The sequence below is a fragment of the Protopterus annectens genome, chromosome 9.part0 (assembly GCF_019279795.1).
Source record: "Protopterus annectens isolate FY-2018-M chromosome 9.part0, PAN1.0, whole genome shotgun sequence".
Classification (NCBI taxonomy): Eukaryota; Metazoa; Chordata; order Ceratodontiformes; family Protopteridae; genus Protopterus; species Protopterus annectens.
The window spans coordinates 258,203,987-258,219,499 of NC_056743.1; the positions used below are offsets into that span (position 1 = coordinate 258,203,987).

At 35.4% G+C, this 15,513-nt stretch overlaps 1 protein-coding gene across 1 annotated transcript in view; it reads left to right on the forward strand.

Moving 5' to 3' along the window:
* The window catches only part of NAT10 (N-acetyltransferase 10), a 1,889,152-nt gene that overhangs the window by 66,859 nt on the left and 1,806,780 nt on the right, over positions 1-15,513 (forward strand). The window contains exon 3 of the mRNA XM_044082846.1: positions 15,190-15,281. Within this exon, the coding sequence (XP_043938781.1) occupies positions 15,190-15,281 (92 nt within the window). The remainder of the gene's footprint in view (positions 1-15,189; positions 15,282-15,513) is intronic.

A 15,513-nucleotide genomic window follows, 5' to 3' on the forward strand; every position in this document is an offset into this window, starting at 1 on the left:
TTAATTACTTCATCTTATCGTGCCCCCATAAATATGGGTATTTCTGAACCAGTTTGTTTGGGTACATAATTTATGGCTATAGACTGTAATGAAGATAAAACAATTTTGTATCCCAAAAAGACTTGACTGTCTCAAAATGTTCAGTCTCCACGTTTAAAATATCCATTAGTACTTTCACAGCAAAGCAGTTTTGTTTAGTAACATGCAGTTTATATTTTGAAGTGTTTTATACAAATACTGTTAACAAAAACTTTTATTTAGATGCATTTTCCCCTTTGTGTCCTTCTAAACATTAATGACAAAGTGGGGGGGGTATGTACTTTACAGTCCACCCACAAGTCAACTGAAGTCCAGTCTTTCTCAGCTACATTTATTTTTAAGCTATAGTTCGCAAATGTGATTGCTTTATAATCTTACATTTATTCACTAATTTCAGTGTTTCTAGTGTTCTTCCTGTTCATCTTTATCTCCCAACACCAGATTCTGGTTCAAGTCCATGGATTCTTCTGGTTAACTTGTGTACTTTTTTTCTGTCATAGGTTAGTGCTGAGGTAGCTGCCCTTGAGGGTTATTTTAAGTCTATGCAACGTCCCTTTTTGTACTCTTAACCTATCCCATTTGTTTATAGATTTTGCGTACCCATCCCATTGTTGATTATATACTGCCCATAATGAGAATAACTGAGATCATGCCGTAGATAATGAGGGGGGGACCATGCATGGCATAAAGCACCCATGCATCTGCACATTTAGGAACTGTGCATCTGTGTGGAAAAAGTTTCACTGGCTAAGTCTTATATGAACTTTATTGTCAGAAGAATGAGAAGCAGAGTCTTCTGTTGGATTACTCACTTTTGTTGGATACACTTTTTTGTATTTCATCCATAGCCTGTTCTACATAAAAAATGCTTTGATCCTCCAAGAATAATAATCTGAAGCCAGCTGGATACAACAGCTTGAACCTTGTACCTGCCTGTTGACATTCCCTGATTGTTGGGATAAATTTGCTTTTCTTTTAACTGGTGTGCAGTGAATAATCATTTTCCACAAACACTTTATCCCCATGTTTTAATAATATTTCCGTCTGCAACAGTTTCAGTATCACCTCTTTTCTGCTGCTATAATTGTATCTGTGCTGATACTTTGTTAAGTTTTACCACCATCGTTATGCAGTGATCATGGGGTTATAAATTTTAATTTGCTGCTAGATAATGCTCCAAAACTGGAATCTAAGCCAATGCTCAGAAGATTAATTGCAGATTATTTGGTAGCAAAACAGTCACAGTGTAAAACTAATTGGAGTGATGCAGTCATTGGAAAACTTGCAGAAGGAATGTGGAAAGTTTTGAAATAGTAGTTGAGTGCAAAAATTTAAAAAAGTTTAACATCATGATCTAGGCATACAAGGTCAGGGAGATGTATTTCCATAAGAACAAGATATGTAATTAAGGTGAGAGACAAAAAAAAATAAGAAATGGAAAAGAGGTCTAACTCCAAGTTTGAAAACTGAAATAAGCTGGACAAACAAATTACGCATCATGTAAGACAAGATCAAGAAAAATTTGTCAACAATTTGTATGAAGATATTGAGCACAATAGGAAACCATTTTATAGATAAGATATGGAAAGTGTAAAGACATACAAACTGATAAACTTGGTGTAGATTCTAAATTTTTTTCTCAGACATAAATTTACAAAATCTTATGCAAAACAGTTTGGCTGCACAAAGGGAGTGATGAGTTGTTCTAGTGACATCCAGGTAACCTCATATACTGCAATCAAAATAGATTATATTGAAAAAGAGCTATGCAAACTGGATCCAAACAAAGCACTGGGTTGAGATGGAATCAAGAACTTATAGTACCATTATATCTGTTGTTTACTAGGCCATATAAATATGGGGAGATTCTGAAGATTGGAGACATGTACTTGGTAAACCCTGTCTTTAAGGGAAATGGGAGTAGGTCAAACCCAGAGTCATATAGACCCTTAAGTCTACTTTTCATGTTGTGGAAAAATAACGGAGAAGGTAATATTGGATGAGTTATTATCCCAGCTGGAAAGGTTGGGACTTGAAACCATACATCAGCATGCATATGTTGAAAGTAGATCTATTATCACCTGTAACATGATGTTCAATAACGCTATAACAGCAGCTATGAATTAAAAATTGTGCTGTGATGTAATCTTTATAGATCTAACTTCAGCATCTGACAGAAATAGGGTTATATACATAACACACTAATCAATAAGTTACAAAAACTCGGTATTGATTTACTCTTGATAAGATGGATAGATGCATGACTCACAGATAGGACATGGCAAGTATACAGCAATTGGATAGGTGAAATTCTTGGTTACAGTAAACGTGTCCTACAGGGCTTTATCCTAGGCCCTTACTTACTTAGATTGTATCTTTCAGACCTATCTTTTTCGTCTGAGGTGTTCTACAGTCTGTATGCAAATTTCTTGAAAGTTTGTAGTACTGATTACGTGTGTTACAGATAGGGCAGGTCTACAAAAGACCTTGACTAAATTGACCATTTGGGCACAGGAAGATATGCTGATAAATGCATCAAAAACTAAGTTTATGAGATTTGGGATCATAGATTGAAAGGTGAACATTTAATACAACACACAGTGGTTTGAAACTGTAGATTAATTTAAGAACCTGGGTATATGAGTAGATCCAGCTTTTTTGAATTTTTCTATTCATATCAACTAATTGGTTAATGATAGTTACTATAGGCTGTAAGTCTAGGGAATCAGAAATAATGAAGTAGTTGTCTGTTAATTGGTAATTACATTAGACCCAAACTTGAGTATGGAATAACGATATGGAAACCTTTTAAGAAAACGAGCATGAGTTAACTGGAAAGAGCACAGTGGAAATACACCAAGAGCATACATGGATGTGAAAATTTAAGTTATTATGAAAGGCTAAAATATCTGAAATTGTACAGTGTCTCTTACAGATTTTAAGAGGAGATCTTACTTTGGTATATAGGACATTTAGGGACTGCTATCTCTGGGATTGTTTGGGGTTATCAAATAGTAGTAGAGCATCGTATGACAACATGGGAGAAATGTACTAGTTGGCTCTCAGAGAGCAGCTGACGCATGGAATAGACTACCAAACTATAAAACAAGAACTAGTTTAGATATTTTTTAAAACAGCCTGGACACTTGTTATGGGAACAACTGTTATGGTATATTGGCAGGTTAGAAGGGCATTAATGCCCATGCCTGAAATATTTCTATGCATCTATGTAATGCAGGTGTTGACTGCTTTCTCATGGCAAGGTTTGGAGCATAAGCTCAGCGTATAATTCCAGTTAACAAATTCTGTTGTGGAATACTAGCCCAGTTGCTTATTGGTGCTTTTATAGAATTAATAGTCTGTTCCTTCTAGTTTCTCTGGTCCAGACAAATTTCAGGTATTCCCTACAAGCTGCATCTTCTAGCTCTACCAGTTTTTGAAACGGCTCTTCTTGAAGTCTGATAGTCATCCAGACTTTTCTTCATTTCTTCTTCCTATGATTTTTTTTTTTTTGCAGTTTTCAATTGATCTGAATGGCTGCTTAAAGCTGCTTCTACTTTTTAAAACTTTTGTTATTTGAGTTAATATACTCCTTCAATGTTTCATATATTTTAATCACCTCTTGAGTACATTGGATTTATTTGTTTTTCTCCTATATTACTGGAAGCCATCTCTTCTACCACAGCTGAAATTTGAACTGCTTTTTGCTGAACTGCAGGATTTTTCCCAGTCACTGTTGTCTCTTCACTTTTTCTACTTTTTCTTTCAGGTTCTTTAAATTGTTTTTTTGCTGGCATCCAGGTTAGTGTACTTACTAGCCAGTAACTGAATTTTACTCAAGCTGACAGAATTACTAGCTCTTATTTCTCAATTTTTTTTTTCTACACTGGGAGAGCTGAAATTAAGCAGCTGATCGGTGTGTAGTCCTCTTGGAACTCCAGAGTTAAGTACTTTTGAGGTCACTCCACAGGGAGACGAAAAGGGTGAACCTTGACAAGATGAGCCTTGGTGAGTTCCACTTGCATTATGTTAAGTACTGCCCACCAACCAAAAAAAAAGGCAGCTGTGGATTTTCGGTACAGCTTGAGCATAGAAAAAGATAGAAATGATCAAAAGTTGTGTCTTTGCTTTAAAAAAAGTTGTTTTGCTTTTCTTTTTTTAATAAAAAATCATTAAGTTATGACCTAGACAATTCATACACATATATAAATGAAAACAAACAATATTGACATAGTTTTAGTTGCAAACTTATATCACTTCTAATCTATCCAGTCACTTTCAGTCGAACATTACGTAGCTCATTTAAATCTTGCCTTTTCAACCTCATTCTTTGTCTAAACATATTCCCACAATTTTCATTTTTTTCTATGTAATTTACTACTACCCTTTTCTAAAGATCCCATTGCCAGTTATTTCATCTCTGTTACTATATTCAGTACTTTTGGTATAGATGGTTTAGATGTTGCCAAAAAAGCAGTTACTAGGAAATGGAAATCTGCCACCATAATGAGACTCGGCAAGACCGTACTATGTCTAGGCTATTTCAATTTTGTATCATAGCTCAAAAAAGTTATTTCCTTAGTCATGCCAATTTGCTTACCTAGTGTTTCCGATAGAGTAGTCTGCAGGGTTTTTTTTAAAACTTGCAACTCATTACACTTCAAGAAAATATGTTCCCAATTACCTCTTTCATCCCCATCACACCTCCATCATTTGCTGTCTATCTGAGGAATAATTCTTTGGAGTCTTCTTGGGGTATAAAATGCCTATGTAAACACTTAAAGCAAAGAAGAATCACACAATCCAGTTGTACTGAAAAACTAGACCATGAAATGACATCAGTATTTATTGAACAGAGTTGAGCACTTTCATTCCATATTAAAAAGGAACTTCATCAGATCTAAAGCACAGTATCTCTGCAATCATTAAAAAGAAAAACCTATTGTATCACATGTAATTCCAAAGCCAATGGCTGTAAACCTTCAATGACCTTGCAATTAAAAACAATTCACACTTCAAGGTACTTAAGTTTCATTATTGAATTAATTAAAACTGAATCATTAAGCCATGCAAAGTTGGTAGCATTAAATTTTAATTGCCATCCAAGTTCACTTTTGTTGAGGTGTTTCTCAATCTTGCATCATTTAAAATTTGTTCCAAAGACTACAAACTAAAAAAGCATGATTCTCAGCCACTAAATTATGCCTATATAAGGCATTAGTTATTTTCTTATTTTCCTGAACATGCTCATAAATTCTTTTTTAATTTCCTGCTGGCCTTTCGAACATAAAATGCAGGACATGCACAACAACAAGCTATATAAACCACTTGTTTAGAGTTGCATGTAAAGTGCCCATTAACTTGAAATGTTTTGTTACAAATGTTACAGCTGTCAGTTCTCATCACATATGGACACTGCAGATAGCTTTCAAATTTAAACATACCCATTTTCCCTGTTTGCAGGGAATCAAAATGCGATTTTCAGTATTCTAAGCAATCCTTTAAGGACTTGTCTGTTGTGTACGCTATAGTTAGTTTTTCACCTAACTTGCATACTGTGGAAATATCATTCCTAAAAATACTCAATTTCATAACCAAACATTCCTCAATAGCTTTCCTGTCAACAGTAAAGGTATTACTAAAAAGTTTCTTACTACTAGCAAAATCCTCCCTTCTTTGAATAGAAGTCCACTGTTCATTGTTACAGTTGACTTGGATTGTATTTAAAATAGGGGCATAAACACCTTTGTCTGTTACTAAGAACTTCTTTCTTAATATCTAATTAGTATTATCGGATAACTCCTTAAAAACATATCTATAAGGACTACACATTCTGTAATAAATGTCTCCAAATCTGATATATGGGCCAGCCAAAACCCTCTGGCCCTTCACTATGGCTTTCTTCTGATTTATACGGATGTCAGCTATTGTAATGTAAGTACATATTTGAGAAAATCTCCTTACGATATGTATTTGATATATAACGTAATTGTGAAGTGTCCTTTACAAGTTCAACATCCAAATGTAGAATTTTACCTGGATCTTGTTTGTAGGTGAACTGTAAAAAAAAAAAAAAAAATCAGCAGTGTGATTTAAATAACTTGTAATCTCTCTTGGGTATCTAGCTGTAACAAAAAATATCATCCAGGAAATGAGTATATATTGCCCACGAGTCTTTGTATTGGCTGTTGAACACATACGCAATCTCTGATTGGGCCATTACTAAGTTAGCAAAACCGGGGCCACCTTCTGGCCCCCATCGCTGAATCAAGTTACCTGTTCATATATTTCAATAAAAATTATTATAAAGTTATTTTTGAGAACCAGTTCCATTAAGGTAACCACCACATTAACTTTTTCATGCTCTAAATCAGAAAGTTCAAAACGTTGGTCCTCAAGCCACTGTAGGCCTAACAAAATATAAATTTGTGACATCTCTGGTGATAAAGATCCTGTCTAAAATAAATTCATATTCTCTAATTTTTTGTAAAAAGTACCAAGCATCCTTACAGATATGCTTAAGTTTACTTAAGCTTCCCTTAAGCAAGTGGCCAATATATTTGCCAATAAAATATGTCTTAGAATGTGAAGCATCCACTACTGGTCTTAAGTGTGTGTGTGGGGGGGACTTCCATACATTTGAGTTTTGGGGATTCCAAATGTTTTAGTGATGACTGGCTTGTTGTTCACCATAAAGTCAAATTCATCCTTATTTATTTGTCTATTATGAACCATATCGTCCACATACAATCTAACTTAGTATAAGCCATGAAAATGTTGTTGCAGGATTCTTCACAATACTCCTTCCCCAATAATAATGTTGACAGTTTACATTCATAATCACTTGGGCTCATAATAAGACCTCCCCCTTGTCTGGCTTCATGACTCTTATTTCCACACCATTACAAATTTCTTTTAAAATCCCAGTGTCCTTGCTGGAGAAGTTATAAAAGCTGCTGTTGCAAGTTTGACTCAAAATGTTCCTCACTTCACATTCACAAATCTTTTCAAACATAAGTGCATAATTATTTAATGAGGAATTAAAACCACTTCATCTTATTAAAATAGTTTAATATTCATAGTTGAAATTTCCCTGTGCCACCCTTTCGTTCCTTGGAGAATGTAACAAACCCCATCGACCAATCATTGTGGGTGCTGATGAAGTGGCTTTTTAATACGGAATGAAAGTGCTAAACTCTGTTCACTAAATATTGATGTCACTTCATGGTCTCATTTTTTGGGAATTCTAGTTTGTCTATATTTGTGAACATTTTAAGTTTGTCAACATTATCATCAGGGAATGAGCATTGTGAAGTATCCCACAACAAAATGTATACGTGTTATTCTAAGTTAGATTGTGTGTTGCCTGATATGGTTCATCAGGGACAAATAAGGATGAATTTCACTTTATGGTGAACAACAAGCCATTTGTTGCTGGAATATTTGGAATCCCTGAAATTCATAAATGTATGGAAGCCCCCTCCCCTTAAGACCGATAGTGGATGCTAAGATGCATTTTCTTGCCAAATATAGTGACCATTTACTTAAGGGAAGCTGAAGTAAACTTGACCATATTTGTAAGGATTCTTGGCACTTTTTATAAAAAATTGAGTGCGAATTTATTTTAGATGGGATCTTTGTCACAATAGATGTCACAAATTTATTTTCGGATTCCCAATGAGTTAGGACTACAGTGGCATGAGGACCAACTTTTTTGAACTTTCTGATTTAGGGCATGAAAAAGTAATCTGGTTGTTATCTTAATGACATCTGTTCTCAAAAACAACTTTATATATTTCAATAAAAACTATTATAAACAGGTAACTAGTGTAGCGATGGGGGCAGTGTGTGCCCCCAGTTTAGCTAATCTAACTGGATATATGTCCATTTTCAGTAGAGTCCTAGGGAGATGAGCTCCAAGAGATTACTAGACTAATGTACAGGTACTAGTTGTTATACAGTTAAATACTCCAAATTTTAAATAAAGTAATATTCACAGTTTATCCAAAAAACATGTTACAAGCATTAGATAAGATATTTTAGACTTTATGTACAAGACTTGATTAGTAACTAGAAAGTAATAGTTAAAGAAATGCATACTTCAAGTTTCAACAGTTCAGCAATGCTCTCAGTTTAAACAATACTTGTTGCCTGCCTTAGGTAGGCTGCTTTAGAATTATATGCAGAAGACTTTAACTAGTTATTTTAAATTATCTGTATTAGGATAAGATATGTTTTTTGCCAAGGATAGGCCTTGATCTGAAAAGACATAGAGCAGGAATTCGGTCTTAAGAGAGGGTATTTGGGATATAGTATGAGATTAGTCAGGATTTGTACAGGGACATAACCAATGGGTTTTAAGATAGAGTTTCAGATTGTGTTTAAAAAGTGTAAATGAAGACAGTGATGTACGTTCATGGGTGAGTTGGTTCCCAGTACTTTCCAACTGCAATTGAGAACAGAGCATCTCCTGCCATGTTATTAGATTTACATGTTGATACAAGTAGAGTATTAGATGAGCGTAAAGTTGAAAGGTTCTTATATTTGGTAATGAGACTAGCAAGTATTGGGGTATTGGTAGGTTGGAAAAGGGTTTTGTGCGCAATGGTGAGTTGATTAAAGTGAGTCTGATTCAGTAGCTCTAACCAGCCTAATTGTTTCAGATTATGGCAGTGATGGGTCATAAAGGAGGAAGCAGTAGCAAATCTGGCAATGCTATTGTAATCGTTGGCTAGCATGTTAAGGTTATTTTTGACAAGTTAGTATATATGGAAGAAGCATAAAGAAGTGTGGAGATAAAGTGGGAATAGGCAATAGGGGTTCTGGCTAGTACGGAGAGAAAGGGTTTTATCCTGTAGAGGGAGCCAGTTTCCTGTTGACAGTTTTTATGGTATTGTTGATATGGGTTTCAAAGTTCAGGTTGTTATCAATGGTTACCTCTAGAAGTTAAGTTGTTGGATCGGGAGATATGAGTGTACCATTATTGGATAAGACTGAAAAGTTCATTGGGAGTGATTTACAGGTAGGAGTGAAGAGGAGGAGTTTGTTTTTTTGGGGGGTTCAAGAGGAGGCAGCGTTGTAGAAACCAATTTTCTGTTTTATTGAACATTGTTTGAGTTAGTCTGTAGTTGGGATTGAGCTTTAGCTGAGCAGATTATTGTCGAATCATCTGCATATTGTAGACAGTTAGTTAAAGGAATAGCTAGGTTGAGGTCATTGATAAATATTGAGACCCCGGAGAAGAGTCAGCATCTCCTTTTTCATGTTGCCTCTGCCTCTTATTTTCTTCAACCTTCAAATGCCGCAGTCTCTCTTATTCCAAATGGATGGCCACCAGTTGAAGTCTCTCTAACTCCAGACAGATATTTAAGTCCTCTAAGGCAAGGTTGACCTCTCCATTTTCTGAGAGTTGTACATTCCGAAGGCCACTCTGACTGTCTTCCTGGTTTCTGGTCTGTAATGCAGCTGTGGCTAAGGCTGCAATAATTTCTGCTTTAGTCAGTTGGCATGCACTAATCCTTTGGCTTGGCACATCTCCGCCAACTGTCTCCTTGTCAGCTTGCCATACTCCTCTGCTGACATCCTTGCCTGCTCTCACTGACTGACTAAGCTAACAAAAAATAAAACTATTAGGATATGAAACTCTGAATGTCTATCATGTGGCTGCTTGAGAGCACAAGCACCTTCTTTAGTGATCACGGTTTACAGGCTTCCAGAGTTCAATATCCACATCACTGAATCCCGATATGTGATGTGGTGATCCTACCACTTCCAGTCAGATGTGACGACCCTCCACTGGACCAGTAATCAAGGAGCCTCCATCCTGACCATTGGCAACCGTGGGGTCCGTTCACTGAGAGGATGACAGGTACATAAACAGTATTTACAGATGCAGCTCTCTGCATCAAGTGCAGTTTCCCATAAGAGCACACAGAGAACACAGTCAGTCCTGGGCTGGTTTCTCCCTCTTCCTCCAGATCTCCAATAAGACCCCCCCACTTGCAGAGCTGTAGAGATGAGAATCTTGGCTGAGTGACCAAGCCAAGACCTCCAGCATCCTCTCTGTCCAACCAGTACTTTGTCCCTTCCCAAGTAGCTGATACATACCCTCTTTGAGGTTTGATTTAACATGCACATACACATGCACACACACACACAGCTGGGAAAGGCTGGTACAGGTTTACTAGCAATGCCCCCTTTTGCCCAGACTATATGTCAATTTTCACTGCCACCAGTCTCTCCTGCCAGCTACCTTACGGCCCTTAACAAAGGGTATCCAGTGTTAGTGTGTAATAGTAATATTAACACAAATGGTAGTTTGACCAAGAGCAAGGCTCTTGGGAGTGGCCCACACGGTGTCACCAAATAACATATGCAAGTGATCTCAAAACTTAAATATCTCTACACAGATCAATCACAATGAAAGGTTTAAACATATTTCATAATAAATAAAAGAACAAGATAATACTAAATATATCTGCACAGTGACATCAGATTTCAAAACCACAGGAACTGTCTAAAATAACTTTGCAGTACAGGCTCACACAAATAGATAAACATCTAAACTAAGCTTCACTATATTCCTGACTGAATCTAAGAGCATTATACGGTTCCCTAGAAACTTCTTTGGAGCAAGGCAGATGTGAATGTTTGTTTTTTCTTGTTGTCAGGTCCAAGACAGAATGCTCTATCTCACTAAGAGACTTTGCAAAATAATTTCTAAAAAATTACTACTGGGATAGCTTGCAGAATGATGTCACTTCTTGTCATCTGACTTCTAGTTGCCAGGCCAAACCCCCCATTGCTGAAGCTCTCAGAATTTAGCATCTACTTGTAAAAATATTCATGCAAATGCTTGAAGTCCTAAAATAATTGCATTCCTTCATGTTTTCAGCCTAGCATTTAGTTCCCTTTAAAGACAATACAGAAAGCTTCCTAGCACAGACTTTGTCTCTCTAGCTGCATTGAAAACTTGAGAGACCACCTCTTCATGGCATAACCTATAAAGTGATTTTAATTTCAAATATTTTTCTAAAGTTTACTGGACTGAGGTTAACCTCTTGTATTCCAGTTTCCACTGTTAAAATATATATACATTTAAACAGTTGCAACAGTGCATGTAATTTTCTGTTCTCTTCCAGTAGGGCACACTGTGGATACGTTTTAACACAACACTTTACAAATACCTTTTCAGCACAAACATCTTTGCAGAGCAGTTTGATATACACATGACATACAGTTCTAATACATTTGTAACACAAGCATCTTGTATGAATTAGTTTGATATTCACAAATGACATGATTTTTTAGAAAATTCCATCTAGCTGTGCTGGCAGTACCTCCTTTCATCACACTTCTCCCTCCCTTCGAAGACTCTGTTTTGCAAGTGTAAAAATACTTGCACAAGGGCTTTTGCTCAGATCTTTGGAAGATGGTGGAAGTCATAAAACAATTGCATTCCTTCATGCTTTCAGCCTAGCAATTAGTTTTCTCTAAAGACAGTACAGAAATCTGCCTATTACAGACCATCTCTCTAGCTGCATTGAAAACTTGAGAGAGCGCCTCTTTATGCCTTAGCCTATGAAATGCTTTAATTTCAAATATTTTTCTAAAGTTTACTGGACTGAGGTTAACGTCCTGTCTAGTTTTCAGTGTTAGACTATTGTAACTGTTTAAATGTATATATTTTATGTACATTTCTGTTCTCTTCTAGTAGGGCACACTGTGGATACATTTTAAATGCAGCATTTTACAAATACCTTTGCAACACAAACATCTGTACAGAGCAGTTTGAAGTACACAGGATATACAGTTGTAATACATTTGTAACACAAGCATCTTATATAAATTAATTTGATTTTTCACAAATGACTTATTTGCAAACTTCCAGCTAGCTATGCTGGCAGTACCTCCTTTTGTCACAGTTGTCATGCAGTATTTTATCTGCCCTAATAATTATCCATTTTTAACAGTTGGTGCTATTCTAGATTCAAGTAAAAACTCTAATAGAGCAGGTCTGTCCCCTCTTCCTTTTTCTTTGTCTGTGCTATGAGATCATGCCTGTCTTCTTGGTCTCATCCTGTTCTCTTACTTTTTTTGCTTGAGTTGTTTTGTTTCAATGTATTGGATCTTTTGCCAGGTTTCTCCAGTAAATTTCAACACCCTCTTACCTATTTTCTGTACCCCTACTTGCAGTCATCCCTATCAGGAAAATCTCCTCTCTCCATTGTTTTATTGGCTTAGTTCTTAGAATATAATAATTCTTTATGGTTATCGTTCTTGTTAAGGATCTGCATTCCTAATCCCACTCTCTCTCTTGATCTTCCCCCTTGTTTCATCATCATCCCTTTCCACTTTGAATTATAACCTTCTGCATGTGTTATTTATGAGTTTTAACTGTGTAGCTCTAAAATAGCAATGTCCATTTTGTTACGTAGTCAGGAAAACATTAAATGCTTTTATGCACTGGGCACTTCAGCTGTAGGATTTTTTGCTTAGGTCAAACCAAATAAAACCGACCAGCACCAAAAAGTTAGTTTATTGGTTAAGGCAAACATATAAAATCCACTAAGCGCTTTCACCCACTCACTATCCTGGGCATCATCAGAGTGGAATAAACATTCTACAATCCCATTGCTTTATAAAAATATAATTGTTAAAACTACCCCCTTGTGGCCAACGGAAGTTCAATTAAGTAATTATGTTAATTATTTATATTAGTTGCTAAATGTTGAAAAACAACCTAGATAAAGAGCCTAAAACATCTAAGTACATATGACAATAAATAAAAGAAATAGTACAACATCTGAATAAATGACATAGTTAAAAAGTTGTTAAACTGTATAATAAAGGGAACTTGATGAATAACAATAAAAAATAATAGAAAGTAAAAAAAGCCTGATGACATTTAAACCAAGTGCAATTTATGTTTTAATATACTAGATATGGAAATATGTTCATTTATACCAGGAGTGTTAGATGCATTAAGTCTTAATTGCCACAAACACTCCTTAACTTCTAAAAGAGTTTTATCATCGCCACCCTTCACATTATAGGGAACTCTGTCAATAATAAAAAATAAACATCTTTTAAAATCATTAGTTTTGACTGTGTATCAAAAGGGGACTAGTGACTTTTTTGTTCCTGATATCCCTGACATGCTCCAGAATACGTGTCCTTAATTTCTTTATAGTTTTTCCTACATAAAATGGGGTGCAGTTGAGGCAAGTGGCAATGTAAACAATCATATTAGTGTTGCAGTTGCCAAAACGAGGGCATCGAATAGTTCTCTTATAATTGTGTACTGCAATGTAAGGTCCATCATTTAATGTATTTACACATAGTACAGAAGCCACATTTACTCATCCTAGACATTTTATATAAATTCTTATTCACATCAATTTCCATTAATTCCTTAAATGCATTCCCTTGCTGTAAGTAAACACTGGACCACTGCCTAAAATTGGTAAAAACCCTCTGTTAAACGCACTATTCCAAGTTTCCTGTATGATGATTTTTAATTTTACCGCCTCATCATTAAAAGGGAGTAACCATGCCTGTCTTTTAGTTTCACCCTCCACACAACCATCGTCTATACATCTTTTCATGGTGGTATTTATTGCATCATTTAAAAAACCACCTTTTAGAATGGGCTTAAAAACAGTGTTTCTTTTGATTTTCACCTCATTACTTATATTGAATAAGGTGTCTTGGGGATATCCTCTTTCAATAAACATATTTATCAATTTTGACATTTCGTCATCACTCACAAGCCTAGATAGTCTCACCATTTGTCCTTTCATTACATTTTTCTTTTGAAAGTAAGGGTGACAACTGTCGAAGTGTAAAAATTAATTTGAATGTCTTTTTCCAGTAGATGTTAGATTTCAAGTTACCATTATCTTTGTACAGTAAGATGTCCAAATATTCACATTTTTCTTGTATTTTACTAGTGAATTTTAGGAATGATGTGGTTGCACCTATATAGTCAACGAATTCAAGAACTTCATGAGTTGTCCCCTTCCAAAAAATCAAGATGTTGTCCAAAAAGCACAAATACAGCGCTATTTTGGACATATATCTTGAAGTAAAGACCCATTGTTTTTCCCATTCTGCCAAAACCAAATTGGCATATATGGGTGCACATCTGGCTCCCATAGCCACGCCAGTACTCTGTTTAAAATATTCTCCATCAAATATGATGAAATTGTTAAGGAGAACCATCTCCATTAAATCCACCATCAACTTATGTTTTACAGTGTGTAAATTACTGTACCTCCAAAAGACAACTGTCAAACATTGCCAACCCTTCTTCATGCGGAATAGTGGAGAAAAGGTTCACATCTGCTGTGACCATGACAAATTCATCATTAAAATCTGTTTCTCTAATAAGCATGTCAGGGATATTAGGAACAAAAAAGTCACTAGTCCCCTGTTTATACACAGTCAAAACTGTAATGATTTTAAAAGTTTTATTTTTTTTTTATTATTGACAAAGTTCCCTATAATGTGAAGGGTGACTGATAAAACTCTTTTAGAAGTTAAGGAGTGTTTGTGTCAGTTAAGACTTAATGCATCTCACACTCCTGGTATAAATGAACATATTTCCATATCTAGTATATTAAAACATAAATCAAACTTGGTTTAAATGTCATCAGGCTTTTTTTACTTTCTATTATTTTTTATTGTTATTTGTTGGTCATAAAGTTCCCTTTATTATACAGTTTATTAACTTTTTAACTGTCATTTATTCAGATGTACTATTTTATTTATTGTCATACATATTTAGTTGTTTTTAGGCTCTTTTTCTAGGTTGTTTTTCAACAACATTTAGCAACTAATATAAATAATTAACATAATTACGTAATTGATTAACTTCCATTGGCCACAAGGGGGTGGTTTTAACAATTGTATTTTTATAAAGCAATGGATTGTAGAATGTTTATTCTACTCTGATGCCCAAGATAGTGAGCGGGTGAAAGCACTTAGTGGATTTTATATGTTTGCCTTACCCAATAAACAGTTAACTTTATGGTACTGGTTGGTTTTATTTTGTTTTACCAGTTTTTTTTCTTTTTTTGCTTAGGTCATTTGTATGTTTGCATTGAGAAGTGAAATGTTTTCTTACAGTCAGTCTGTTTGTTTTTACAGGTTGTTATACTCCATCATATGCTGTCCAAAGCCGCTGTAAAGGCCAGACCTTCTGTCTTGTGGTGTTACAAGAAAGAGCTTGGGTTTAGCAGGTATTTTTTTTACTTTTAACACAATGTTCACTTCACGGTTAACAGTATAATTCAGATATTTCAGTAAATATTCATGTACCATTATCAACACTTTGTCTTCTTGGAAAGGCTTACTGATTATCATGCTAACATTGAAACCTAAGTTCAGTTATGCATGAAATAGAACACTCTCTAGGAAATAGAAAAAAAGGCCAAAGAAAGTGAACGATGAGTGCATGACAGCCTATCAGGT